At 58.7% G+C, this 27,135-nt stretch overlaps 1 protein-coding gene across 4 annotated transcripts; it reads left to right on the top strand.

The window, feature by feature from the left end:
- Positions 1 to 26,005, top strand: MICALL1 (MICAL like 1). Of its 4 annotated transcripts, XM_040490861.1 has the most exons (17): positions 1 to 211; positions 4,507 to 4,555; positions 5,038 to 5,179; positions 9,457 to 9,545; positions 10,891 to 11,033; positions 12,418 to 12,860; positions 13,486 to 13,543; positions 14,444 to 14,850; positions 16,279 to 16,694; positions 18,751 to 18,885; positions 19,511 to 19,637; positions 19,777 to 19,867; positions 20,030 to 20,103; positions 22,762 to 22,876; positions 23,078 to 23,124; positions 24,075 to 24,133; positions 25,277 to 26,005. In XM_040490861.1, the coding sequence occupies exons 1-17, from the start codon at positions 66 to 68 to the stop codon at positions 25,280 to 25,282; spliced, it is 2,547 nt and encodes an 848-aa protein (XP_040346795.1). In that variant the 5' UTR covers positions 1 to 65; the 3' UTR covers positions 25,283 to 26,005. The 4 variants fall into 4 exon arrangements, with proteins under 4 accessions (XP_040346795.1, XP_040346794.1, XP_040346793.1 ...); XM_040490860.1 differs by having other exon boundaries at positions 16,279 to 16,688; positions 24,075 to 26,005; XM_040490859.1 differs by having other exon boundaries at positions 24,075 to 26,005.
- Positions 26,006 to 27,135: the final 1,130 nt, after the last annotated feature.

Genomic DNA, 27,135 nt, shown 5'->3' with positions numbered 1-27,135 from the left:
GCCGCCGGAAACCGGCCCGAGCGGGGCCCGGGGGTGAAGCCTGATCCCGGCGGCGCCCGGAGCTCATGGCGGGGCCGCGGGGCGCGCTGCTGGCCTGGTGCCGCCGCCAGTGCGAGGGCTACCGCGGCGTGGACATCCGCGACCTGAGCAGCTCCTTCCGGGACGGCCTGGCCTTCTGCGCCATCCTGCACCGGCACCGGCCCGACCTGCTGTGAGTGCCGGGGTGGGGGGAGGCGGGCGGGCCGGGGAGTAGGGCGGCGCGGGCCCGAGCTGGGGACCCCCGCCCCCCTCAGTGACGCGGAGCCCGGGCGGTGGCAGGCGCCGCCCCCCGGAGACCGAGACGCCGACCCTGCCGACGGCCCCGAAAGACTTTGGAGGCACTGAGCACCCGCCACCCAGGGGGGGCCCCCCCTTCCCCACGAGGCCCCGCCCCGCCCACTGGGACACCGAACCTGTCCCCCATACTGGTCCGTGGCCTAGGGGCACCGACCCCGCCCTTAGGGCACTGATTTCCGCCAAAGGGACGCTGAGCCCCGGTAGGCCTTGACTCTCTGAAGGGGAACCGAGCTCTCCTTGGGGACCCTGGGCCTTTCCCCGCACCACAGTGCTCTCAAACAGGCGCACTGAGCACCTCCCTCCCGGAGAGGGAGGCATTGAGGCCCGTCCCCTCTGTGAGGGCTTCCCCTTGCTCACTTCTGTGGTTCCCCCAGGCCGTCTTGTCTCCAGCCCGGCACAGAGGAGACCCCCGTTAAGAGTGGTTGGACGGGTGGATATACACCCCCTACCTCCCACCGCAGTTAGGACACACATCTGCCTCCCAAGTGTGTGCCCCACAGCCCTGCTGTCCTCAGTGGGGCAGGGTGGCTGAGTGAAGGCTCATAAGGTCTGTCTGACAGCCACCACGGGGCTGCTCCAGGGTGGGAAATGGCCCCTTCTTACCCCCAGCTGCCCAGTGGGGTTCTCATGGAAAAATTTATTCCGACACCCCCCCCCCCCCAGCAGTTGGCAACTTGGGGCTTTGACCTCAGCTGGTCCATTCATTCATTCACTCATTCATAAGACACCAAGTGAAAATTAAGCTGGGGCCCGCCACTTCTTGGGCTTCCTGTCTCATCTGCAACTTGAGACCAAGAGGTCCTTGCCTCTCTTGTGGACGGCACCCCCGACAGGGCTCCCCGAGCCAGGCGGGCTCTGCGGTCTTTCCGTGTCTGTTCCAGTGCAGACCTGTGCTCCCCCTGGAGCATCTGGGAGGGCTCTGATGAGGGAGAGAAGGGAGGAGAGGATTGCCACAAGGATTCCATGGTGCAGATGCGCGTGGTTCACTCTGTACCGGGGGGTACAACGTCTGTGTACCGTGGGGCCCTGTGTTGGACCCTGGAGCAGAGGGTTTGGGGGGACGTGGACGCAGAAGCGAAGCAGTTGAGGTGGAGACGCACACGGGCTTCTGCCTGCCGTGGGACAGGTGACAGCTGCAGTAACACAGACACAGGGTGGGTGAGCTCAGGAGTGGGGCTTGGAAGGAGGGAGGAGAGGGGCACCCACATTGGACCCGTGTGTTGGAAAAGAGGGCTCACGGGATCTTCTGTTTGGGCTGGGGGCGGGCCGAGAGGCGGGAGGCAGGGGACAGGGCCAGTGTGTGAAGGGACCTGAGAGTCAAGCTAAGCTTGTTGGGCCTGAGCTTACCAGTATCAAAGTGCAGGCTGTTGGGTTTTGTTCAGCTCCCACGTGGTGTTCTAAGTGTGTGACCTTGGGTAAATCACTAGACCCCCCTCCGGGCATCAGTTCCCTCGTCTATAAAGTGGGGTTGATAATAGGACCGACGTCACAGGATTGGTGTGAGGCAACGAGCGTGCAATTAACAGTAGTTATTGTAAGTTGTGTGATTAGAGTCGAGTATGATGAGTGTGTGTTGTTCCTTCCTTTACTCAGCAGTGTTACAGAGTCACCACTCTGTGCTGGGCCCTGCCTGGTGGCGGAGACGGCAGGAGCCAGGTGATGGCAGGTGCCAGCCAGAGGGGGCCACCTGAGCAGAGACCGGGGCAGGGAGCACTGCTGGGGCCTGTAACGCGTGGCAGGGGGGACCCGGAGATACAGCTGGCCCGGAGCGCCAGGCTTGCTGGCTCAGGAGGGTGGATGGAGCCACGGGGAGCTTTGTGGGTTTTATGTATTTATTTTTTTTTAACGTTTATTTATTTTTGAGACAGAGAGACAGAGCATGAACGGGGGAGGGGCAGAGAGAGAGGAAGACACAGAATCAGAAGCAGGCTCCAGGCTCTGAGCCATCAGCCCAGAGCCTGACGCGGGGCTCGAACTCACGGACCGCGAGATCGTGACCTGAGCTGAAGTCGGACGCTTAACCGACTGAGCCACCCAGGCGCCCCAGCTTTGTGGGTTTTAAGCAGGGGAGGGCAGCTCCCCTTCTGAAAAGAGATCCGGAATCCTGTCTAAACATTCATTTGTAGAGCAGGCCAGTGCCCGGGCCACCAGCCCATTGCACAGCAGAGAAACTGAGGCCCAGCTGCCACATGAGGCGTAAGGAGGATCTCCATGAGAGTAGGGGCAGGGTAAGGGCCGAGGGCAAGAATCATCTGAAAGGTTCAAGCTCTTGGAGCTGTGGGCCCTGCCTCCGCTAGGGGGTGGGGTTTGCCCTCCTGAAGGGGCTGGTTCATTGTTCCCCACCCCTGCCCCCCTCCCTTGAGGACAGAGACCATGTGGGTTTCATTTTTCGGTCCTTCGTCTCCCCCAGAGCCAAATAGAACTTCCCAGGGTTTTTGAAAACTCTTAGAGAATATCTGTGTTACTAAAGTCCAGATGTTGATGAGGGACAGAGATGGGGGTGGGGGAAGAAGCTGGAGGAAAAACTAGTATCTCAGGGGCCCTTATAGTTTTCACACTGTTTCCGGAATTTATTCATTCAGTGAACATTTATCGAGCACTTGTGAAGTACCGGGAATGACACAGGGCATTGAGGGCACAGGGTGAACAAAATGTGACCCCAGCCTTCTAGGAACCCTGCCAGGGAGGCTGAAATAAACTGCCAAGACTAGTTGCCTTTGTCTCATTGGGTCTCTGAACAAGCCTTTGCTGGGGCTGGGCTGGCGACTGCTCACCTATTCGCAGAGCAGGAGGCTGAGGTTTAGGGATGTGAAATAGCTTGCTTATGGCCAGACTCTTAGGCAGTGGCAAAGCAAGGGGACTTAGGGACCCGGCTTTGGGGTCGGGGGAGAGGGAAGCGACCCGGCCAGATGTGGCAAAAGGGCTGAGGCTCATACGTAGTCAGCTCCCCTGTCCTAGTCCACCCAGCCCTGGGGCACCTCCCTCTGGGGTTCTCAGGCTCCCCTTTCCTGCCTCTGCCCACGGTTCATTGTCTGGGGCAGGAGGAGAAAGGCATGCTTGCCCGCTGCCTTGTATCACCGAGGCCCGCCCTTCACCCCGCCCAGACTCAACCTGGGAGGTGGTCTTAGAGCTCCCCCAACATACAGATGGGAAAAGGGAGGCCGAGACGACTGGTGACCTGTCCAAGGCCACACAGCCAGGCCCGGAAGAGCAGAGCCTGGGACTCTGACCTTGGAGGTGGTGCTGCCTGCTCTGGCCTCTGGGCCCACCGTCTGGGAGAGTCAAGGCGGCACTTTTCATCCATAGAAGGGCAAGGGTTTTGGCGGGGGCACCCGGGAGGCTGACGCGCAGGAAGGCTGTGCGAGTTGGTATGACCTCTCTGGGTTTGTGATATGCAGAGGAAAAGTCCAGAAATGTGGCTTCTCGAGGCCAAGTGGCTTCCCCTCTCTGGGTCTCAGGGTCCTCATCCGTAAAATGGGATAAATACCTGCCAAATAGAGTTGCTACAAAAATAAATTCCAGACAGGAACTCGGCACAGGTCAGCCATCTGTGGCTGTTCCTGTCGTTACAAACATTAGTCCTGGTCTTAGTGTTGTCTTTTTTTTTTTTTTTTTTTTTAAGCTTATTTGTTTTGAGAAAGGGAGAGGGAAGGGGAGAGAGAGAGAGAGAGAGAGAGAGAGAGAGAGAGAATCTCAAGCAGGCACAGCACTGTCAGTCCACAGCCCAACTCGGGGCTCGATCTCACGAGCCATGAGATCATGACCTGAGTGGAGATCAAGAGTCAGACGCTTAACAGACTGAGCCACCCAGGCGCCCCTTAGTTTTTTGTCTTTGCCACTGACTCAGGACTCGGCTTTCTGGTACAGTGAGAGGAGGGATCTTAAACTTGAAAGCTTGGACTTGAGCCCCGCCCCTTCAGAGTGATTTCCAGCCTCTGCTTGGATGCCGGAGGGGGCCATGAGCTCATCCTCTGCCCCCTCCTGGCAGACCTGGCTTTGTGAGCGTGTGCTCGTTGCCTTGGTTTCCTCCTTGACTGTCCACAGACCCCTCCCGCAACCCTGCTGAGGCCCACACTGGGTGGGATGAGGTCGGGGCCACTGTTCCTTCCAGACTCCATACCCCTGCCCCAGTCACCTCCTCAACGCTCCTCCTCCCTTTACCTTTTACAGAGATTTTGATGCGCTTTCCAAGGACAATGTCTTCGAGAACAACCGTTTGGTGAGTCCCCAAGCGGTTGGAAGCTCCGTGGGCTTGTGGAGGCTGTGGGCGTGTGGAGCGGGGTGGGAGTGGGCAGGGGTGTTGCAGGGCAGGAGCTGAGGCAAGGGGATCCTGGACCAGCTCCCTGAGAAGCTGCTTTGCACTGGGGCCCTGCCTGCTCCTCTCCCCACCCCCTTCTTCCTTCTGGCCCCCCTGTGTCTGGATTACCAGCCGGCCCTCCTCCAGGCCATCATGTGGGGCCAGAGGGGAGCCTATAGTCTCGGACCCTTCATCCCACTGAGGGGAGCTGGGCCTAGGCTGAGGGGCACCCACTAACCCTGCCTCCTCCTCCTCTTCCTGTTGTGGCTGCTTTCATACCTACTCGTGCACCTGCCCCCGCTCCTCCCACTGCCTCTACCACTCCGCCTTCCCCCACCCCCGCCCCCACTCCTACCCTTGCACCCTCCCCTCTACCCCCCCCTCCACACCTGCCCTCACCCCAGGCCTTTGAAGTGGCCGAGAAGGAGCTGGGGATCCCTGCTCTCCTGGACCCCAATGACATGGTCTCCATGAGTGTCCCTGACTGCCTCAGCATCATGACCTACGTGTCCCAGTATTACAACCACTTCTCCAGCCCAGGCCAAGGTGAGAGGGGACCAGCCCTACAGGGAGGCTGGTCCTGGGGGTGGGGCCGGGGATGTGCAGGACTGTTTTTCTGAGCGTTCAAAGGGGCAGCCGGGGAGGCAGCACATCATTTATTCACCAGATGATTCATTGAGGCACTGACATATGGACCGAGTACAACAGCACCGCGCTGGGCCCCCGGGGGTGCAGCTGTTCACGATCACTGCCCTCGTGCAGCTCACAAGTCTCCTGGGCAAAAAACACCCAAACCAATCGCCGAACAAAATGAAGGTAGAGAGACAAAGCAGGGGGAGTTCATTCGCTGCCTGGGAGTTCACCTCTCTGGCACTCGCCCTCACTTCCTGTTTGCTGATACTTCCCTGGGGTTTTTCCTCCCAAGCCAGCGAGACCTTCAAGGTCTGAACGCTGAGAGGCTGGGGAACTGGGGGTGGGGCTGGGGAACTTGGGGGAGCTACAGGGTACTTCTCTGCCCTGAGGTTACTGGCTGCTGAGCCCCCTGCCCCGGGGCATCCTCCTGCAGAAACCTCCCTTGAGGACAGCTGGGCCTCTCCTTCTGCTGAGAAGAAATGGACCCAGGGGCCCAGAGGGGAAGCGAGGAGCTCAAAGTCACATAACAGGAAAGCTGAATGTCTGGACAAGAATCCAGCTGTCCTGACACCTGTGCTGGGTCCCCGGGGGCCTTGCGTCCGCTCTCCATGTGGACCATCCCAGACAACCTCTTTAAAAAAAAAAGTGTTCTATAAAGACAGATTTTTTTTTTTCTTGCTAAGAGTAAAACATACTTCCTATAGAAAAGGGAGAACATAGAGAAGAGCATAAAGATGAAAATAATCTGTTACCCACCCAGCCATAGAGATTGATAGTGCAGTTGAACAGATACCATTATGTGTGTTTTGGTAGAAATCAAAATGAAAGTATTTCCTGAGCACTGAGTCCTTGGTGAGAGGCAGTAGGGTGGGAATTAAGAGCACGGACTTAGAACTTTAGCTTTGCCATTGACTCTCTGGATGACAGTGGGCCACCATGGCCCTCTGCCTGCCTCAGTTTCTCCTTTGCGATGGGGATAAGAGTAGCACCCGTCTCTTAGGATTGATGTGAGGAGCGAGGACCTGCGAACCTGTCTGGTCCTTATTTAGGGCTCAAGGTTGATACTATGACTTCTTTATTTCGTTGGTTAGAGTTTTAGCCTGTTTACCTAGAATTACAATTCAGTCTTACCTTCTGGAAGGTCCCTTGTTTCCAAACCCTCATCTCTTTCAACTGAGCTCTTTTCTGGACGGCCACCCTTCCGAGGATCTGTGAGGCGGGAGGGGTGGGGAAGGGCCCTCCACAATACTGTTGCTCGTGCCCGCTGTATTCTTGGGTCCTCACCGGACGACCCTGGTGGGCTCGGCTCCCCTCGCTGTGTCTGGGTGGGATCACCCCCGTTCTTCTTGCTAAAGGCACAGTGGGTGCTTTTCATACAACTTGGCCCCTAAATGCAAACCATTTTTATCCCACCTGATGTTCAACCCACGGAAGCAACAGCAGTGTGTCCCCACCCTGGGGGCAAAGCTGGCTGTCAGACTTCCCCAGATGGTCCTGTACTGTACTTTCTGGGCAAGTAGAAGGATTTCAAGGGCGATTTTGACTAGACTTGACTTTCGCTGGACTGGGTACTTTTGGAACCTGGCCCTGGCTAAGACACCACAGCACCGTGCCGAATGTCCCCCCGCACCAGGCTCCGTGGTGCCAGTGACCCTGGGCACGGCAGCTGACCCCTGCCCTCCAGCAACCACGGCGTGGTCTGGAACCAGAGTGTGAGTGAAGGAAGCCCGGTGGCTGTGCGAAATGGGCAGTCACAGGGTGGCACGGGTGAGGGTCATCCTTCTTTTTTTTTTTTTTTTTTTCAACGTTTATTTATTTTTGGGACAGAGAGAGACAGAGCATGAACGGGCGAGGGGCAGAGAGAGAGGGAGACACAGAATCGGAAACAGGCTCCAGGCTCCGAGCCATCAGCCCAGAGCCCGACGCGGGGCTCGAACTCCCGGACCGTGAGATCGTGACCTGGCTGAAGTCGGACGCTTAACCGACTGCGCCACCCAGGCGCCCCGAGGGTCATCCTTCTTAGTGGGGCCCCTGAGGGTCTCTCCCGTAGCTCAGTTTGAGCCGCTCGCTGCCCCAGCCATAGTCATAGTGAATTGTTTTGTGTTTTGAGTCCATCACATCCCTTCTCTGCTAAGCCTTTCTTCGTGGTGATCCCCCAGCCCCAAACGCCATCTTCTTTTCCACTTTTCCCACCCACAACGTTCTTTCCTACCCACCTTCCCATCTTCACATTTTGCCTCCTCTAAGCAGCCTGCCCTGATTTACCCCCCCCCCCCCCCCGTGCTCTTGTGGCTCCCTGCCCTGTGGTGAACACATCAGACTCTGTTCATAATATTTTGATCCCTCCTCCCTCTTCCCCTGCAGATCATCTCTGTCCGGTTCATGGCTACGTAGCCCCAACACCTGGCACTTGATCATTCATTTAACAAATATTTACCGAGCCCCCTAGGGGGTGTGCCAGGTGCTGGGGAGAGAGCCGAGAACAGGAGGGAGGGAGAGAGAGCACAGGTTAACAGTAGGTAGTATAACTGCAAAGAAGTCTGATGAAGGAGACAAATCACGGAACTGGGGTAAAAACCAGTGGGAGGATGAAGAGGCTACTGGACGAGTGGTCATGGAGGGTCTCCCTGAGGAGCTGACATCTGAGCTGAGCGTTGGACAGAGAGAAGAAGGAGGGCATTTGAAGATCTGGGGAGGAATATTCCAGGCAAGGGGCAGCACAGGGGCCTGTGTGCTTCAGCGGGGAGTGGGCAGGACAGAGGGGATGAGGACAGAGGGGGATGATGGAGGGTGCTCCTCGATTAGGCTGCCCCACTTCCAGAATCTCTGACGGTGACTCATCACACACATTCCCATCACAGTCCAAGTTCACGCATGTGCGTGTCACTGAACCAAGTTTCAGGAAACAATTCTTCCCCTTAATGACATGTGATACACGCAGGGGCGCCTGGCTGGCTCATTAGGTAGAGCACGTGCCTCTGGATCTCAGAGTTGTCAGTTCAAGCCCCACAATGGACGTGGAGAGTACTTAAAAAACACCACCACGGCCGTGGCGCCGGGGCGGCTCAGTCGAGCGTCCAGCTTTTGATTTCAGCTCAGGTCATGACCTCAGAGTTTGTGAGTTTGAGCCCCGTGTCGGGCTCTGTGTTGATGGTGTGGAGGCCGCTTGGGATTCCCTCTCTCTGTCTCTCTCCAAATAAATACATAAACCTAAAATAATTCTTAAAAAAAAAATAAATAAAGTTTGTCAAGTGATATTTTAGACTACAGTAAGGAACTTGGGTTTTGTTCTTAAAATTATCAAACCGTAAAATTGACTTGTTGGGGTATATGGTTTTCTGAATTTTAGATTTTTATTTTATTTTATTTTATTTTTACATGTTTATTTATTTATTTTGAGAGAGAGAGAGAGAGAGAGAGAGAGAGAGCTTGCACACAACGTGAGCAGGGAGAGGGGCAGAGAGAGAGAGAGGGAAAGAGAGAGAGAATCTCAAGTAGGGTCTGTGCTGTCAGCACAGAGCCCGACATGGGGCTCGATCTCACAAACCTGAGATCGTGACCTGCGCTGAAATCAAGAGTCAGACGCTTGACCCACTGAGCCACCCAGGTGCCCCAGGTTTTTATTTGAATCATGGGGTACAGAGTAGGTGCTCAGTGGATATTTGCTGAAATCGTAAAGGAGTGGAGTCTCAGAGGGGGCTGGTGGGGTACGGTGGGTCTTTTTTTTTTTTTTTTTTTTTTTTTTTTGCTTGAGGGAGTGCAAGCAGGGTTCTGGGCCACACCAGCCCATTTTCCTGAATCTTCAGACCAGCGCCACGTGGCTCGTCTCTTTTCCTTCCCTCCAACCCCCTTCCCCCGGTGGGAAGGGAGCCACTGGTCCTGCCGCATACTGGGCGCTGCTAATTCTGTGATCCTACTGTTGCCTTAGCGTTTACGCTGCCCCTGAGCGGTAGGAGTCACTGTCCCACTTAGTGGAGGCTCAGGGAGGTTAACTAGCTTGCCCTTGCCCTTGGCTCGGAAGAGGAGGTGTCCGCTGGCCAGTGTGAAGTCGGGGCCTGCTCTGGTCCAGCTGTGTTGGGTGGTCTGCCCAAAGGCGATAGCTGTGGAGCTCAAGTTGTAGGCCAGGTGGGGGCCTCCTAGGACTTCAGGGTCTCTACCTGCCTCAGGGTCTCCCTCCTGTCTCTTGGCAGCTAGTGTCTCATCACCTAGAAAGGCCCAGGCACCCTCCTCCCCGCCATCCGGAGCACCTACTCCAGCACAACCAGGAGACAGGGCTCAGGTAGGCAGATACCTGGGGTGGGCGGGCTGGGGCCACTGCGGGGTTCATTCTTGGTGCTTGTCCCATTGGCTTTGGCTGTAGAGCCTCATTGGCCAGGGTGGGTGAGGGGGCATGGGTCAAATTCCAGTCCCGTTCTGTGGGCAGGGAGCTCCTTTTCTTTCTCCAGGGCTTGGGGTAGAATCAGGAGCTGCCAGGCCTGGGAAGGGGGCATAGGACAGTCTGCAACACTGACTTTGCGCTCGTGGCGCTGGCAGGATTTACACGTGATCATAGAGCAAATACTCCCCAGATTCCTGTTGAGACAGGGTTTTAGCTTCCCAGCATGATTGCATTGTATCCTCTCCACACCTCTGGGACGTCGGTATTATGTGTCGAGAAAACTGAGGCTCCGAGAGGTTTCGTCACCTGTCCAAGGCTGGTCCCCTGCTCCCAGATGTTTAGAGGAGCCACACTTCAAATGTGGATAGCTCTTCCCAGTGTGCAAAGGGCTTTTCCCCCTTCGCAGCTTTCCCTTGCTGGAGGGGCTCCTGAGGGACGGGGAGCTGGTGCAGTGTGGGTGCCCGGTGAGCTGGGGCTGAGACAGTCAGGGGTTCTAGGATTCCGTCTGCAGGAGGGAACCCAAGGCACAGAGGGTATGAGAAGCAACCTCAAGGTCACAGTGCTTGGACGTGGAGAAACCGGGATTTAAATCTGCAGCCCCAGGAGGGGAGGCAGAGAAGGGAGACGAGGTGGGCCTACGAGGACAGTCACCCGTCAGGGGCCAACCTGCAGGGATAAGAGAGGGGAAGGGGTAATACAGCCAGGAGCCGTCTTTCTGGCCGGGAGGGCCCCAGAAACCGGAACTCAGGATTTTTGTTTCCATTCTGACCCAGTGACCTTCAGCCAGTCTCTCCCCCTCTCGGGGCTTCAGTTTCCTCATCTGCAAAGTGGTGACTGTCTCCCTCTGCTCCTCCGGGGCTCTGATGAAGTACATTACTACTGCAAGGCTGATGCGGACGTGGGGGGGCAGTGGCTTTTGGAGGGGAGGGGGACTATTGTTTAAAAAACATTTTTTTTAGAGAGAGAGAGAAAGAGACAGAGTGCGAGCAGGGGAGGTGCAGAGAGAGAGAGAGAGAGAGAGAGGGAGACACAGAATCCGAAGCAGGCTCCAGGCTCTGAGCTGTCAGCCCAGAGCCCGACGTGGGGTTTGAACCCACGAACCGTGAGATCATGACCTGGGCCGAAGGCGGACGCTCAACCGACTGAGCCCCCCGGCGCTCCGGAAGGGGGCTTTTCTTAAACAGGCTGGCTGGTGACCACACCTCTACCCCCCCCCCCCCCCCATCTGCCCACCCTGTCCCTGCAGGGTGAGGAGCTCTCCTCCGGCAGTCTGTCAGAGCAGGGTGCCCACCAGACCCCCAGCAGCACGTGCGCGGCCTGCCAACAGCACGTGCATCTGGTGCAGCGTTACTTGGCCGAGGGCAAATTATACCACAGGCACTGCTTCCGGTGAGTGGCGGGGGGAGCCTGGGGGGCAGAGCGGGCTTCACTCCCCCCCCGGCACCCCATTTCCAGGGAGGGAGATTCCATGGATTCAGCACCTCAGGGGGCCAGGCACATTGTGGGGCTCTTCGTGCCCGAACATCTTCCTTATCCCCATTTTACTGATGAGCACACTAAGGCTTAGTGAGGGGAAAAGCCTTGCGCAGTCATGGAGTTAGGGAGGGAGCTGAGCTCAGGGGTTCTGCCTCCAGCGCCAAAGCTCTCTGAGGCTAACGACCTACTGACCATTCAGGAGCTGACTTAAACGCCCTTGAGAAAAACAAAAAGGATTTTTAAAAAATCACGACTTGTTTTCAATGACTCCCAGGGGAAGTCAAGTTTAAAGAAAATGGAATAAGAGACAAGGAAAAGACAGATAACTTAGAAAATGTAGAAGAACAGTTTATTTATTTTTTAATTTTTTTAATGCTTATTTATTTTTTGAGAGAAAGAGAGAGAGACAGAGTGTAGACAGGGGAGGGGCAGAGAGAGAGAGAGAGAGAGAGAGAGAGAGAGAGAGGAGAGAGAGAGGGAGACGCAGAATCCGAAGTAGGCTCCAGGCTCTGAGCTGTCAGCACAGAGCCCAGTGCGGGGCTCGAACCCATGAACCACGAGATCATGACCTGAGCCAAAGTCAGATACTTAACTGACTGAGCCACCAGTCGCCCCGGGAAAACATTTTATATGTTGCGAAAAAGCAATTAGAAAATAGTCGAGAAGCCAGTAACTGAGTTACACAACATGCATTTGACTCTGGGTTAGTTTGTGTCTATGTGAGTCTGTGTGTGTGTGTGTGTGTGTGTGTGTGCGCGCGCGCGTGCATGCGCGTGTGTGTGTGTGTGTGTGTGTGCGCGTGTGTGTGTGGTCGCATGATGGCCGGGCCTGGAACCCCAGGGGCCTGATGGCAGAACTGAGGTGTCACGAGGGAAAAGTCTCAAGCAGGCCCATCGTTACACCAGCACAATCACCTTTGGCCACGAGCGCGGTGTTTTAAAGACTTTTCACAGTGTCTTCCAGTGGAAAACACGTTTGACACTGTGAGAGTTCTGACACGTGCCTGAATAAAAACCTGTGTAATCAGGTGCGCAGCTGGCATTAGAGTTCCCTAAAACAATATAGTCTCGCTTGTGCGATACACTCTGATGTGTCGTATTTCATTCTATTTCATAAAACAACACCAGCAACAAAACCCACGTTGCCTGGAAGTCCAGCGTATTGAGACAGAATCCAGGCTGGCAGGTGGGAGGAGGGGAGGGAGGGAACGGCCTTGGCTACTGGGGGAGGAGTAGCCGGGGTCCCGGGCCGGGTGCCTGGCTAAGTCGACGCGCCCACCCCACCTTCTCCCCGGCAGGTGTCGGCGGTGCTCCAGCACGCTGCTCCCTGGAGCTTACCGAAGTGGGCCCGAGGAAGGCACCTTCGTGTGTGCGGAGCACTGTGCCAGGCTGGGCCCGGGTGGGCGGTCGGGGACCAAGGCCGGGCCGCCTCTGCAGCCGAAGCAGCGGCAACTTGCAGAAGCCGAGGATGTGGACGGAGGCGGCCCCGGCCCTGGTGCACCTGTCGGGGCCGAGGTGGATGTGCCCAAGGCCGGCCCCGAGGCCCGGCCCCAGATCCCCACCAAGCCCCGGGTTCCAAGCAAACCGCAGGAGCTGGGCAGCTCTTCGGCCGGCCGCCCCACGCCTGCCCCGAGGAAGGCGTCTGAGAACACGGCCCCGACGCCCCCCACGCCCCGGCCCCGGTCCAGTCTGCAGCATGAGACCCCGGGGGAGCCGGCTGGTGGCAGCGGCTTAGTAAATGGTGAGCGAGGGTATGGTGGGGGGCCGGGCGCTTGGAGGGGTGTGTCTGGGGTTTGACTGTGCGTGTGCACTGGGAGCACTCGTGGAGGCCTGAGCTGGGCCCTGGGGCCGGACGTCCTGCTGAGGCCGATCTGTGCCTTCGAGGCACTGCCAGTGTCAAGGGGGAGATGGGCACAGACGGAGGGGTTTCCGGAGAATGTGGGAGCCTGTCAAGACGGGGGAGGGGGGACTGTTGTGGGTTGCATGGAGGCCACTTGGGGGTCAGGGGGAGCTTTGAGGAGAAGGTGATGCTGGGCCTGAGTTGAGGCAGTGTTTCCTGTCCGCACTGGGGACGTGTCCGCGGGCCACTCGGGTTCCCCCTTCTCAGCTGAAATGCAGATGGGGTTTCCGGGTACCCTGGCCTGGCCCCTATGACCATTCTTTACCCGTCACCTTCGGTGCTTATCTAATGTCCCTGAGTGCCGGGCCTTGGAGGTGCAAGGTTGCAGGTGAGGTCGCCACGGCTACCTGGAGTCCCGGATCTGCCAGCTAGAAAGGGAGGGCGCCCCAGGTTTCCCGGTGCCCGACTCTGCCGCCTTGCCCACAGCCGCCCGTGGAGGCCTGTCTCACTCTTCTTTCCCATCTAGGAAGGCTGCACGAACCCCCCGTCCCCAAGCCGAGAGGGACCCCCAAGCTGTCTGAGAGGTACGCTGGCTCTGAGAGGCTTTCCTGCATCGGAGGCCCTGGTGGTGGGAATGGGGGTGTTCCTGAGGCCTGGGCGGGGGGGCGAGGCCTCCCGTGGGCACATGACTCACCAGCACACCCTCCCGAGGACGCGCAAGGCTCACTCTGGGTGGGGTAGGAGCGCTGTGCCCACCTCTCCTTCCCTGAGGCTCCCCCCGGGGTCCCCACTTTGGGGCAGTAGTCTGGTGGAGACAGTGCCCCCGGGGCCCCTTTACCTCTCCAAGCCTCTGCTGCCCTGTGAACGTGGGAGAGTGAGGCCTCACTCAGAGAGCTGTTGTGAGAATTGGCAGCTGAGTACAGAAAGACCCAGAAAAGCTCAGCTCTGTCCCCGGCTCAGGCCCTCCACCCCGGGACCCTGCGTCCTGCGCACGGGCATCTATTTCCAACTGTTCTTTGGAGCTGTGCTTCCCCTGTGTGGTCTGTAAGGGAGAGGGTTGGCCCCAGCTGAAATGGGAGTGCACTCAGTGAGCGCTTGCTGTATACAAGGCACTCTGCCCATTGGATCCTTATAATAACCTTGTGAAGTGAAGACTATTGTCCCCCTTTCATAGGTGGGCGACTGTGGAGAGAGGCTGGGTGACTTTCTCAGCCTCATGCAGAGAGCTGCTGTGGGTCCTTTCCTGGGCTGGGCTCATGGAGGCTGTGTGATGTGAAGGTTCAGGCTCTCTGGGCCTTAAGGCGCCCAGCTGATGTGTGACTGTAACAGTGCATTTCGGCGTTGGACCCAGACTGGCCCCCCCCTGGGCTGGGAGAGAAGGGTGCGGTTTCTCCTCTACCTCCTTGGAAGGAACTGTCAAGAGAGAGGAGGCTGCTGTCCCCCCGCCCCCTAATGGTTTCTGCCTCTTCCCCACCTCCGTCCAGGACACCAGCCCCCAGGAAGGATCCCCCATGGATCACACTGGTGCAGGCAGAGCCAAAGAAGAAGCCAGCCCCCCTCCCCCCGAGCAGCAGCCCCGGACCTCCAAGCCGGAACAGCAGGCGGGTGGAGAACGGAGGCGTGGCGGAGGTGGCCCAGCAGAGCCAGGTGACAGCTGGCCTGGAGCCCAAGCCCTACAACCCCTTCGAGGAGGAGGAGGAGGAGGAGGAGGAGGAGCAGGAGGCATCCCCAGCTGCACCCGGCCTGGCCACAGGCCTGGCCACAGGCCCCGCCCTGGCCCACTCGGAGTCTACACCCAAGTCCCTGCACCCCTGGTATGGCATCACCCCCACCAGCAGCCCCAAGACAAAGAAGCGCCCTGCCCCCCGAGCGCCCAGCGCCTCCCCACTCGGTGAGTGCCATCTCTGGGGCCTCCCCGGACAAAACTCGGGGCTCGGCTGCCTGGGTCAGCCCAGGGCTGGGGAAGGGTGTGTGGTGCGGTGGGATCCCCGCCGGGCCAGGGGCCACGTGTGTCCTCTCATTTAATTCGAGAGCAAACCGGTGAGGTGGGTGGTCACACTCCCATTCTGCAGGTGAGGGAGCTGGGGCACAGAGAGGGTAAGTGATTTACCCAAGGCCTCATAGCACGTAAGCAGTAGAGGCAGGATGTGTCAGGCAGGAGGCTCCAGACTCTATACTCCTAACCCTTCGTAGTGCGCCCGCAGGTGAGGTGTTGTGAGGGTTATATGCGCGCCCCAGCCAGGGGTTCAGCGCAGCCCGGCTCGCGGAGAGCGTGCGGCAGGGGTTGGCTTGAGTCCGCCTGTCTAGTCACCACCCTCCAGTTGCCGGGCACCTGGGACTCTGACCTGGCTGTGTGTGACACACGCGTAATGACCTTGAGCGGCTCCTTCCCTGTGTCCGTCTTCAGTCTCCCCGTCTGGAAGATGGAGGTGGCGGGCCGGCTCCAGGGCGCTGTGCCCCCTCCGCCCATTGCGCCCTCTCGCGTCCAGGCACGTCGAGTTTTTGTCGGTCGCTGTCTTGCGGTTTTCTCAGGCCTTGGGCCTGGTCGCCTCCCACCGCGGCTGGGGGGTGGCCCTCAGGGCCTCAGCGGGAGCCCCTTAGACGGTGGGACTGAGAGCACGTGCTCAGTTCCCTGCTCCGGCCCCTGCTGGAGCCCTGGGACCCTGGAATTAAGGGTGGCTGGCAGCTTCCGGATGCTTCGGGAGGGATGAGTGCTGAGTCCCACATAGCTGTGTCAATCCCAGCCCTTCCCGGGCAAGTGCCTTCTCTCTGGGTCTGTGGCCTCATCTGGAAAACACAGATGGTGGTACCTCGAAGCACGGTGTCCATCATCCACGTGAGGACTAGCGCGACACAGGGCGGTGCCTGGCCAGGGCCGGCCGCTGCGAGGGCTGCTGGCTCCTTCCCTCTCCTGCTGGTCGGGGCAGAGGAGAGGCCAGCCTTGATTCCGTCTGCCCTCCCCTCCGCTGGCAGATCTGCCCCTTCCATTGGGCTTTGCCCTGGGTCAGATCGGACGTGGGCGGGGAAGTAGGGGCAGGCGCCATGTGCACATGAGGAAGTGGGGAACAATGAGGAAACCCGGGGCGACAGGTGTGCCACGAGGTGGCACAGCGCATCCCAGAGTGTGGGGGATGAACGCGGATGATTTGGCCCCTCCTGACCTGGGTCCTAGCACGTTGCTGTTCTCTGGGCCCCGGCCTCGACTGGACGCGGGAGGACTTGGGTTTCCAGGGCCACCCCCAGCCCTGTGGAGAGTGGGGGGCATGAGGTGAGGCTGTACCTCCTCGTGTGGCGCTCATGCGCTCATTTGTTTGCCCAGCTCTCCACACCTCCCGCCTCTCACACTCAGAGCCTCCCTCGGCTACCCCGTCGCCAGCCCTCAGCGTGGAGAGCCTGTCGTCCGAGGGCCCCGGCCAGACCCCGCCTGGGGAGCTTCTGGAGCCACCGGTCGTGCCCAAGAGCTCCTCAGAGCCTGCAGTCCATGCCCCTGACACCCCCGCGACCTCTGCCAGCCTCTTCGCCAACTCCTCCCTCTCCTCCTCTGGGGAACTGGTGCAGCCCAGCACAGACCGGACACCCCAAGCCAGCCCTGGCCTCGCTCCCAACACTAGGGGCAGCCCGGGGCCCCAGCCAGCCAAGCCCTGCGGTGGCGCTGCCCCCACGCCTCTCTTACTGGTTGGAGACAAGAGCCCCGTGCCTTCTCCTGGAACCTCATCCCCGCAGCTCCAGGTAAAGGTGAGTTCTCCCCGCCTGCTAAGAGCTGCTGTCCTGTCCGGTGGATCTGTCCGGTGGTCTGACTTATTTATTGACCCGGATGTGTCCCTCGGCCCATTCATGACTGTATTTGCGGAGGCACGGATTCATCCACCCGTCCACCCGTGCATCCGTTCCCCTGTCCCCATGCCTGGCCCTTCATGTAGTGATGCGTCCAGGCCCCTGTTTACTTGCCTGTCCCATGTACTTGTCCCACCGGGACCCCTTCACCCAGCCACCGTCTGTCTTCACATCCTTCTGTCCACCTCTCCATTCTCTGAGGCCCTGCTTCTGCCAGAGGCCCCCTCCCAGGCTCACCCCAGGCTCTGTCTCCTCTTGGGGGTAGAGTGGGCAGGGGGCTCGTTTTCCAGGTGACCTTCGTGCCTGTTTGTGTAACTGTTTCTCAGTCCCGTGCCAAGGACTGGGGTCATTAGGGATCAGGACATTTCCTCTAGGCGTCTAGTTCCTGAGGGCACCTCTCTTGTAGCCACAGTCCTTTTGGGCCACCAGGTTCTGATGGTCCACATCTGCACACTCTCTGTAGCCCGCTGGGGCCCAAGGCTCGTGCAGCCCCGGGGGCAGGGTGGCAGGACAGCTCATGGGGGTGGGGGGTGGTGGCCGTCGTCATGGTCTGACGGACCTGACAGAGGATAAGTCGGGGGAGAGGGCTGAGCTTTCGGTCCAGACAATTTAACCTGCCCTGGCCTGGGCAATGGCGTCCTAGCCAGCTCTGCCACCCGCCTGCTGTGTGACCTTGAGAAGGCCCTGCCCCTTCTGTGGGCCTCGGACTGCTCTGGGGAGGCCCAGGGTTCCTTAGGAGGGGCAGGTAGGGGAAGAGGTCAACTTTGGACACCTCCCCCTTCAGGCAGCTCCTTTGAAACGTCTTCTTCCCATCCTGCGGTGTGTGTAAGGTTGGCTTGACAGCTGGTGCTGAAAGGCTGAGAACCCTGAGGAGCTTGGGGGCCTCGGGCTGTTTGGTCCTGCTGGGCCCCTTCGGGCGCTGCCCTGTGGGAACCAAACCCTGTCTCCTTGCCATGCCTGGACTCAGGCCCTGGTACTTTCCCTGCTTTAGAAATCCCAGGGCAACTGCCAGTCCAAACGAATCCCTGGGCTGGCACAAGTGAGGGGAGCAGGGCTCCCTCCAGCCTCCCTGAGCTGCTTGGAGAAAGTTGGGTAAACACTCCTGGGAGCACTGCAGGCCTCAAGTGAGACCTTTCCGTGGGGCCCACGATGACCCCTCTGTTTCCGATGAGCTGGGGAGAGCAGTTGGAAGACGCTGGCGCCTCTCGTATTGGCAGGCGAGGCCCTGTCCCAGTGCTGGGGCGGCCTGGCTGTGCTGGCCTTGGAGGGTGCAGGGGTCTCCGCAGAGGGTCAGACAGATGCAGGGCTGTGGATACGTGAAGGAGGGTGCAGCAGAGAGAGGGTAGGGGTCTTTCGTGGACAGGGAGGAAGCCACTCTTTTCTCCATCTACTGGCCAGATGGAAGGTGGGATCTCTGCTTTCACACTTCCTGGCCGGGCGGTGCTGGGCAAGGAGCTTCGTTTACCTCTCTGAGCCCAAGTGCCTGCTAGAAAAGGGTGGTTGTGAGGCCTGAGTGAGCTGTTTGGCCCTACACTTCATGTCCTGACCACTGCCCCGGTGCTCGACAGCTGCCCTGGCCCTAGCTTGGGCCCTTGGGAAGTGCATGACCTTGAGCCAATCAATTAACCTCTCTGAACTTGAGCGTCCTCCGCTATAAAATCGGCCTTCCAATACCCGTTTCGCAGAGAGGTTGTGAGAACAAGAGTGTAGAAAGGCATCCAGGGCAGCAACTACGTGTGGCAGGTGCTTGGAAGTGGAAATGTTTGTTGAATGCCTCAGTGCATCCGAGACTGAATGCTGGGAATCTCTCTCTGCCCGGGCTGCCTCCTCCCAGGCTCCAGGCCGTGGTCCCTAGTCCCGTAGTGATCAGGCTACAGCAGGGGGCGGCAGAGGGGGGCAGGGCTTGTCTTACTGCCTCTTCCCCAGACTTATCCTCTGCCATTCTCCCTGCCTTTAGTCTTCCTGCAAGGAGAATCCCTTTAACCGGAAGGCATCACCCACAGCATCCCCAACCACAAAGAAGGCCACCAAGGGATCCAAGCCAGCCAGGCCACCTGCCCCAGGACACGGCTTCCCACTCATCAAGCGCAAGGTACCAGCCACTCGGCTGCCTGAGCCCTGGGGACCCCCCCCCCCCGGCCGCCTCAGGCATCCCCTGGGGCTCTCCCAGAGGATGGGCTGTCTGGGCAGCTGCCCTCGGATGCCCGAGGGTGGCCTGGTCAGGAGGTTTAGCTTGCAGCCAGGGGGATTTTGAGCAGACCAGCTGTTCTCAACCGGGCACAATGAGTGGTGCATTTAACTTGTTACTAATAATAGTTCAAGGATCAAAGCACTCACATGATATACTTCTAGTTAAACAGATTAGAGCGTTCTCGAGTTTATCTGTCCACTAGGGTCACTCTCTCACATTGTGGTATCATTTCTGGAAGGGCAGAGAAGCGGGGGGAGGGTTGCCACGAGAGGCAGGAAGTTGTGCCTCCCTCTGGGTGTGCCTGTTGGCCCTGGCTGGGGCCAGGGGCATCAAGGGGCTGTGGCTGTCCCCACCGCCACCCTTCCCTGCACCGGGATCCTGTACCTGGCCACGCTGGGGGGATCTGACACAGCCTAGGGCCCGGGTCTGTGGTGGCCAATGCTGGCCAGAAATGGCTAAAGCTCCTGGAAGCGGGCAGGTGGGAGGAATGGGCTGTCCTTCAGGTCACTGGGGCATTGTCGGGCAGGTCCAGGCTGACCAGTACATCCCCGAGGAGGACATCCACGGAGAGATGGACACTATTGAGCGCCAGCTGGATGCCCTGGAACACCGTGGGGTCCTGCTGGAGGAGAAGCTTCGTGGTGGAGTAAATGGTGCGGGGGCTGCTGGGAGGGCCTGGCGGGTGGGACTTAGGGGTGACGGGAGCCTCTCTCCCTGGGGGCAAGCCCCGATGGCTTCTTTGGGGGCTGGAAGCGCCGCCAGCCCTGGCCTCAGTGGGCATCTGGCTTCCAGAGGGCCGTGAGGACGACATGCTGGTCGACTGGTTCAAGCTCATCCATGAGAAGCATCTGCTGGTGCGGCGGGAGTCTGAGCTCATCTATGTGTGAGTCCCCCCCGCCCCCCCCCACTTGGCCCCCTGCTCCGGTCCCCAGAATCCGCAGAATTTACAACGGAGAATCTTCCCTATGTTCCCTCGTCGCTGACAGCACAGGGCAGGGCAGCCATGCAAGGGGCAGGGTTAACAGTCAATGTTCCTGCCTTCTAGTTTCAAGCAGCAGAACCTGGAGCAGCGCCAGGCGGATGTGGAGTATGAGCTGCGGTGCCTTCTCAACAAGCCCGGTGGGTGTAGGCACACGTGCTCCTCTGGCACCCGCCCGGGGGCCTGGTGACATTTAGGAGTGGGCTGGGTGCTGACCCTCCAGACTGGGGATAGGCGGACACCGGGAGCAGGGCCAGAGGAGGAGAGCGCCGGGGGGTGTCGTCTGGGTCACGTAACAGGTGGTACACGGGCTCGAGCGATGGGAGGAGAGGGAACAGCATGGCCGGTGTGGGGTTGTGGACTCATGTGGCATCAGGGGTGACAAGGCTCTCAGGCAGCACCAGGCCTGGGAGCAGACTGGCCTGTTTGGGCTGCTCCCTCTTCTGGAACTTGTGGGTAGAGCGGCACCCACTGGGGAGGGCCTTCAGGCTCCAGGGCCCGGGGCTGCCCCAGGTGAGTGGGTGACAGCAGATGCCTGACCATCAGGCTAGAGCATGGCAAGATTGCACCAGTGGTGGGAGGGAAGGTGGGTCCCCTGCACAGTGTGGCTCAGTGGGACCCTGGGAGTGGCTCTGGGAGAGGCAGGAAGGGCCTAGAATGGTGGAAAGGCAGCAGGAGGGATCGGGTGTGTGTGGAGTCACATGGTCCTGTGTTCTGCCACTAACAGGCTGGGAGCAGTCCCACTTGGGCTCAGGTCATGATCTCACGGCTCGTGGGTTCGAGCCCCGTATCGGGCTCTGTGCTGACAGCTCAGAGCTTGGAGCCTGCTTCGGATTCCATCTCCAACTCTCTGCCCCTCCTCTGCTTGTGTGTGCGCGCGCTCTCTCTCTCTCTCTCTCAAATATAAACATTTAAAAAAATTAAAAAAAACATGCTGGAAGCAGAGGATGGGGTGTTGGGGGGGCGCTGGTTAGGCAGGTTTCTTAGTCTCTCTGAGTCTTAGTAGCTTCAAGTGTAAGACAGGATGAAGGTACCCACCTTGTAGGATATTCTGGGACCAGGAGACAGTGGGTATGGAAACACTCTGTGCCCTCTGAGGGGCTGATGGTTGATGGTTATTATATGTGGCCGAGTTGGGGTCTTTGGCCATGACGTGTAGTTGAGCCACAGCTAGGCAGAGAGATCAGAGGCATCAGGGCTCTTGACCACTTCTTGGTCCAGGCAGTGGACCTCACTGTTCCCATTTCACAGATGAGGCAATGGAAAGCTGGAGGTTGAGAGTCTTGCCCACTGGTGGGGGAGCTGGGCTTCTAATCCAGGTCTCTGATCCTGGCCTGTTCCTGGACACACAGCCCTTCCTATCTGCTGGGACAGTGGCCCTGCCTCTCCACTGACTGAGGAACTTGGGGGGCTGGGTGAGACCCAAGGCAGGAGTGTCTCTGGAAGCCACTCCCCTGCCATCTGTGAGTCATTCCCAAATCTCCTGGAGGCTGGGGCACAGCCCCCACCCCTGCCCCCCTACCATGCAGAGGGAGCCACAGTGACATTCTAAGACATAGCTTATGCTTAGAGGGAGCAGCACCTGCACCCCCAGGCCGGCCTGGGCACATTGTGTTGCTTCTCCAGCCTTCTGTGTGATGGCAGCACGTCCTGGGCTTGTCATCCTGTCCCAGATGTTGCCTTTGCAGAGATGTTGCCTTTGGTTTATAAGGCCCCAGATGAGGTAGGGACCCACAAAACACCATAAGGGCTGTGGCTTGGGGGGTGTCAGGTTCCCCGGGCTCCAATCCTGGCTCTCCCCTTGCTGTGTGATACTGGTCAAGGACTTAACTTCCCTGAGCCTCAGTTTCCCCACATGTAGGTTAGGGACATAACCTCCCTGGGCCCAAGGTTTGGGAAGCGTCAGAGTAAGATTTGATTTGGGCCGTGACTCAGAAGCCCGTGCTGTCCCCAGAACTGTGTTGGGCCACCTGCTCCTGAGCTTTGGCAAGATGAGGTGTTAGGACATTGGGACAGGACTAGGGGGCCTCAGGATGTTTCTTTCGAGACAGGGAGGCCTGTGGTGCCAGATGTCGTAGAGGGAAGGCTAAGCGTGGGCACCCTTCCCCTGGGAAGCTATGGGCTGGATGAGAGGTAAAAAGGCGCAGGTGGGCCCCTGGGTGGTCCTGTGGGATGGCTTGGGTTCTTGGGAGGAGGCTGGTGGGGCAGTAGGTACGTGAGACCTCAGGGACACCTCCTGGCTGGGCTCCCTGCCCCTAAGTTCCTGTCCCCTCTAATCTGCCCTCCTTCGTGGCATTGTGTTAAGGTCCCGATGTGCCACTTGGGTCCACACACTGCCACACACTGCTTCTACTGTGCAAGGACCTAGGAGTCCCCTGTTGTCTCCCCGCCCCCCCCGCCCCACTCTGGCCAGCCCACCTTTGGAGACTCTTAGCAGGCCCAGCCTGAATCCTGCCTCTTCTAAGAAACCACCTAGTGAACATTGGTTGAACAGAAGCAGGAATGCTTCGGCAAGAGCTGGTCTCTGTTCTCAGAACATGTGTTGTACTTGCCCTCCTGGAGCCCCCTTGAAAGGTTTTTTGGTAGGCATCCTAGTATGCTTTGTCTCTGCCGGAACCACCTTTGTTTCCCCCAGAACTTGTCATCCCCACCCAGCTGGGCCCCTCCTTTCTGCCCTCATAGGATCCAGCATGGGGGCAGCCCGCAGCCGCCTCAGCACTTAGGCATTGGTTCCTGGCTTCCTGGGAAGGCAGGCGGGTTTCCCACCACTCATGCCCCCGACCTTTCTCCCTGGGCAGAAAAGGACTGGACAGAGGAGGACCGGGGCCGAGAGAAGGTGCTGATGCAGGAGCTCGTGACCCTCATCGAGCAGCGCAACGCCATCGTCAACTGCCTGGATGAGGACCGGCAGAGGTGACATGGCTGGGGAAGGGCTACCCTCTGGGGTTCCTCGCCGGAGGGGGTCCGGAGCGGGCCTGGCCAGCCCTGTCCTCACTGCCAGCGATCCCATTGCACCCTTGCTCAACCCTGTCGGAGGGACTCAGAGGCTGGAAGGGACTGAGAATATCTGGGCCTTCCTCCTGTGGGACCCTTGGCTTCCCTTTCTCGTTTCAGGGAGGAAGAGGAAGACAAGATGTTGGAAGCCATGATCAGGAGGAAAGGTGAGGCCCTCCTGGGGCTCTGGTTCACCAGAACGGTTGGCGGGCAGGTTGAACAGAGGGTCGGAGCGGATGCTACAGGGACGTTGTGTGCAGACTCCCAGCCTCTCTCTTGCCGGGAGGGCCGTGTGTGGCGAGAAGGGCTATGGCCTGGGCTGGGAGTGGGGGGCTACGGGGAGGGCTGTGGTGGGCAAGGGGCACTTTCCTAGGGTGGCTGCCTGAAGCCAGGCATTCCTCCCTGACATCTGGAGCTGATCTCGGAGGAGTTGGCGGCCTCACACAGCAGTGCCTACCAGAGATGAGACGGTGCCTGGAATGGTGGAGAGGGCACTGGCCGCGGAGTCAGGAGACCCGGGTTTAATCTTGGTTCCACCGGTGACTCATTCTGTGGCTTTGTGGTTGGGTCTGGACTCTAGTCAGGCTGCTTGGGTTCCAGTCCCAGATCTGGAACTTACTAGCTGGGTGACTTGGAGCCCCAGCCGTTTCAGTCCTGTAGGCCTCCCCCTCCTTGTCTGCAGATTGGGGGTGATAGGGGCACCCCTTCACGGGAGGGCTATTCAGATAACGCATGTAAACAAAGCACTTAGCTCCGGGCCTGGCAACTACAAAGAGCTCTGTTGGTGTTAGTTCATTTCAAAGGCCCACATTCTCGTGGTCTATAGGCAGATGATTTCTGAGGTTCCTTCCAGCTCTGTCCGTGTTTGCGTTGTAACCCACAGAGCTGAGCACCAGCCTAGGGGTCGGGCCTTTTCATGATAAATCTTGGCCGTGCTTCAGAGTTCCAGACTGTTTTCACATTCGTTTATTTCCGGATCCTTGCCAGAAACCCCATCCTGTAGGCCCAGAAAGGTGAAGTGACCTGCCCAAGGTTCCACACGAGGTGGAGGGGCGGAGCTGGGCCTCCGTCACGGCCCCTGGCCTCTCCCGACGTACTCCCCCTTTCTCTTCTGCAGAGTTCCAGAGGGAGGCTGAACCCGAGGGCAAGAAAAAGGGGAAGTTCAAGACCATGAAGGTGCTGAAGCTGCTAGGGAACAAGCGTGATACCAAGAGCAAGTCCCCGGGGGACAAGAGCTAACAGTGAGGGCAGCCGGCTGGGACTTTCACCCCTCCTGGCTCAGCCCCTGGGCTGTGCTCCACTCGAGGGCGGCGGGGGGGTGGGGGGCTCCCTGCTTCCCATCAGGATCAGTCCTGAGGAGAGATGATGCAAGGGGAGGGGGCCTCTCGGTGACAGCCTCTCCCTCCTCAGGGTCCTGTTGCTGGTCTGGGCCAAAGAGTTTTCTTCCTCCTTCTCTGAGCCGTAGGCAGCTGTGGCTCAGCTCTGCCCAGTCTGGTTCTGGTGATTCCAGATGCTGGGACTGACCCACGGGGCGAGCAGGGTCCTGGGTCCAGGATCCAGGGAGGGGCCGCGGCCCAGCACACCCGCCTTGCCCACCACCCAGCCCCTGCTGTGACGGGCAGCCCCTTGGTCCCTCCTCTTCCCTTCTGTACTGTGTCCAGAAGGGATTCTTAGCTGTCACAGTCCTGACCTGGAGGTCCTTCCTCCCGCCCGCGTGGTCCGCCCACGGCCGACCTCCCGCCGGGGTCTCCTGCCTTCAGGCCTCTGCTGCTGTTGGCAGGCCAGCACTCAGGGCTTGGTGGCGCTGGCTTCTTCCTGCCCCAGCCCTGGCTCTGCATCCTCGTTTTCCTTTCCAGTGCAGGTGGCCCTGAATCTGTTTCTCCTCACTCAGGAGCTCTATTTATGAAGTCTAATTAGGTTTGAGCTCATTACTGTGTCCTCAGACACAAACGGGCCTGATGGACAAATCCCTCCCTCTGTCCCTCAGCGTTCTAGGAGGGGCCTCTCTCATTTCCCCTGGTTCCATAGGAAACCTCACCCCCCGGAGCCACGGGGCTGGGCGGCCACGCCGGGTGGATGAGGGTCTCTGGGAGGCAGGCCCCATGGCAGTTCCGGTCCCCGATCATCAGCCGAGGGAGGATGTTTCACAGAGGTGCTAATCCTGGTTCCTTAACACATTGTAGTCTGACCCCTCACTTAGACCTCCCCCCACCTCCCCCAGGGCTGGGGATGGTGGGCCTGTTCCTGCGTGTGGCCGTCACCAGTCTGTCTACTCACACTCGACTGTTGTCCGTTCTCTCCTAACTTGTTCCCCCGAAGGACTGATGGCCACTTACCCCACTGAGATGGCCAGGGGAGAGGAGGAGCCGATGGGGGACAATGGCCTTTTCCCCAGGGAATGTGTCCAGCAGCTCTCGGTCAAAGCACTGTTGCTATAAGCTATCTCTGGGGTGCTCCAGGGCACCCCCCTCAGCACACCTCTGGGGAAAGTACGCACTGTATTAACTCACGAGGATTTTCCTCGCCAACAATAAACGGAGACAACCTCAGCTGCCGGTGCCCTGGAGCCTTGGGTGCTTTGCCCTTAGCCAGGTGTGCCTGCTTCCCTGTGTCCGCTGCATGCCGTGGCCGGACATCTCTGGTCACCTGGGCGGGACCTGTGGGGCCGTCCCTGCCAGGGAGCCTTGGTCCTCAGTGCCTGCCAGTGGGCAGGACTCTTCTGCAGCTGGGAGAGGTGGCTCCCGCACCTGCACAGCCCCTGGCGGTCTCCTTCCAGATGTGCCTGTTGACCTGGAGCTGGTCACCAACTCCACAAAGGCTTTCAGGGGCCAGGCAGGTCACATGCATGACCAGGCGGGGTGTAACCTGAGGAGTGGCAGGCTGTCTGGGTGTCTGGAGACTCAGGTGGTGGGGACTGGGGTGAACTGGGGTGTCTATGCCCCCAACTAAAGGGGGAAGTTCTTCGTTACTTAAGTCAACTGTAGTTTGTGGGAACGTGGGCCCAGTGTTGCCAGACTCTTCCATTTCTCAAAAGAAGCTGGAAATCCAGATTGCGTGTGCGTGTGATTTGTAAACGTTGGCAACGGATCTGAATTTAAATCAAGGGTAGGCTGTATTGTCACGGGTGGCCAAATTTGTCCTGGCATTCTCCAGTTTGCTGCCTCTGGGCTATGTGAGGGGGCCTTTGAGGTGGAGGACAGCTGTCCTTGTCATATTATACCCTCTGCCCTCGGGTTCTGGAGGGTGTGTGGACACAGGCCTCCCATGGAAATGTTCCTGAGCCAGCCCTTCATCTGGCCTCTTCTACTTACCTGTTTGGGGCTACGGGGCCATGTTTGTTCTGCAACCCAAAGCTTGGGTCATGTATGTGGCCTGTAGGATGATATGCATCCCTCCAGGTGGGAGTGTTGGTTGAAATTGCCAAAAAAAATTTTTGGGGGGTGAAAAGGGGGATTTTGTTAAAGCACGGGGACGGGACCCGTGGGTAGGAAGAGTGGCCTAAATTTCCAAAATATTTTGACGTGTGGGGACAGGAAAGTGTCAGAATACCGGAGAATATAAGGCTCGTGGCCGTGAGAAGAAATGGGGACGTCCATGTGCCGTGTGCCAGGCCTGGGGGGCTGTTCTTGTGGTCAGAGGTCTCCGTAGCCCTCTGAGGCAGGGCTTCGCCTATGAGCAGTCGGAGCGGAGTCTGGGGTGCTGCCCAGGCTCGCAGAGCACAGGCTGGGATCGGAGCTTCAAAGCCGGGCTCTTTTGGTCTGTCTCCCACCCTTGTGTCTCTGTGGGCCGCGGGTTTAGCGGAAAGACCGAGAACTAACTTCTAACCCTTAGTGGGCTACTTGAGTTGAATGACCTTGGTTACGGTGTCCTGGGGAGCCTCAGATTTCACACAGTGGGTAGCAAGCCGTCCCAGGGCTTTATTGAGCAAACGGACCAAGTGAAATTCAGCACCTGCCATGGTGCCCGGCCATGGGCTGTTCAAGAGGTGTTGGTTCTCATTTCCACTTGAGACGTGCAAATGGCTAAAAACCATCCGGGCTTGAAAAGTCCTAACTCCTTGAACACAGAAGCCTTCCCTCTGAAAACAAAACAGTGTGTGTGATGACCTAGGGTAGAGGTGTCTTACTGGCCAGTTAATGGTAGTCGTTAAACATTTGCCCGAGGCTGTAAGAAGTCAA

This window comes from Herpailurus yagouaroundi, unplaced genomic scaffold (assembly GCF_014898765.1).
Source record: "Herpailurus yagouaroundi ecotype Mexico unplaced genomic scaffold, PumYag 182, whole genome shotgun sequence".
Lineage (NCBI taxonomy): Eukaryota > Metazoa > Chordata > Mammalia > Carnivora > Felidae > Herpailurus > Herpailurus yagouaroundi.
This window is presented reverse-complemented; position numbering and strand designations above follow the sequence as displayed.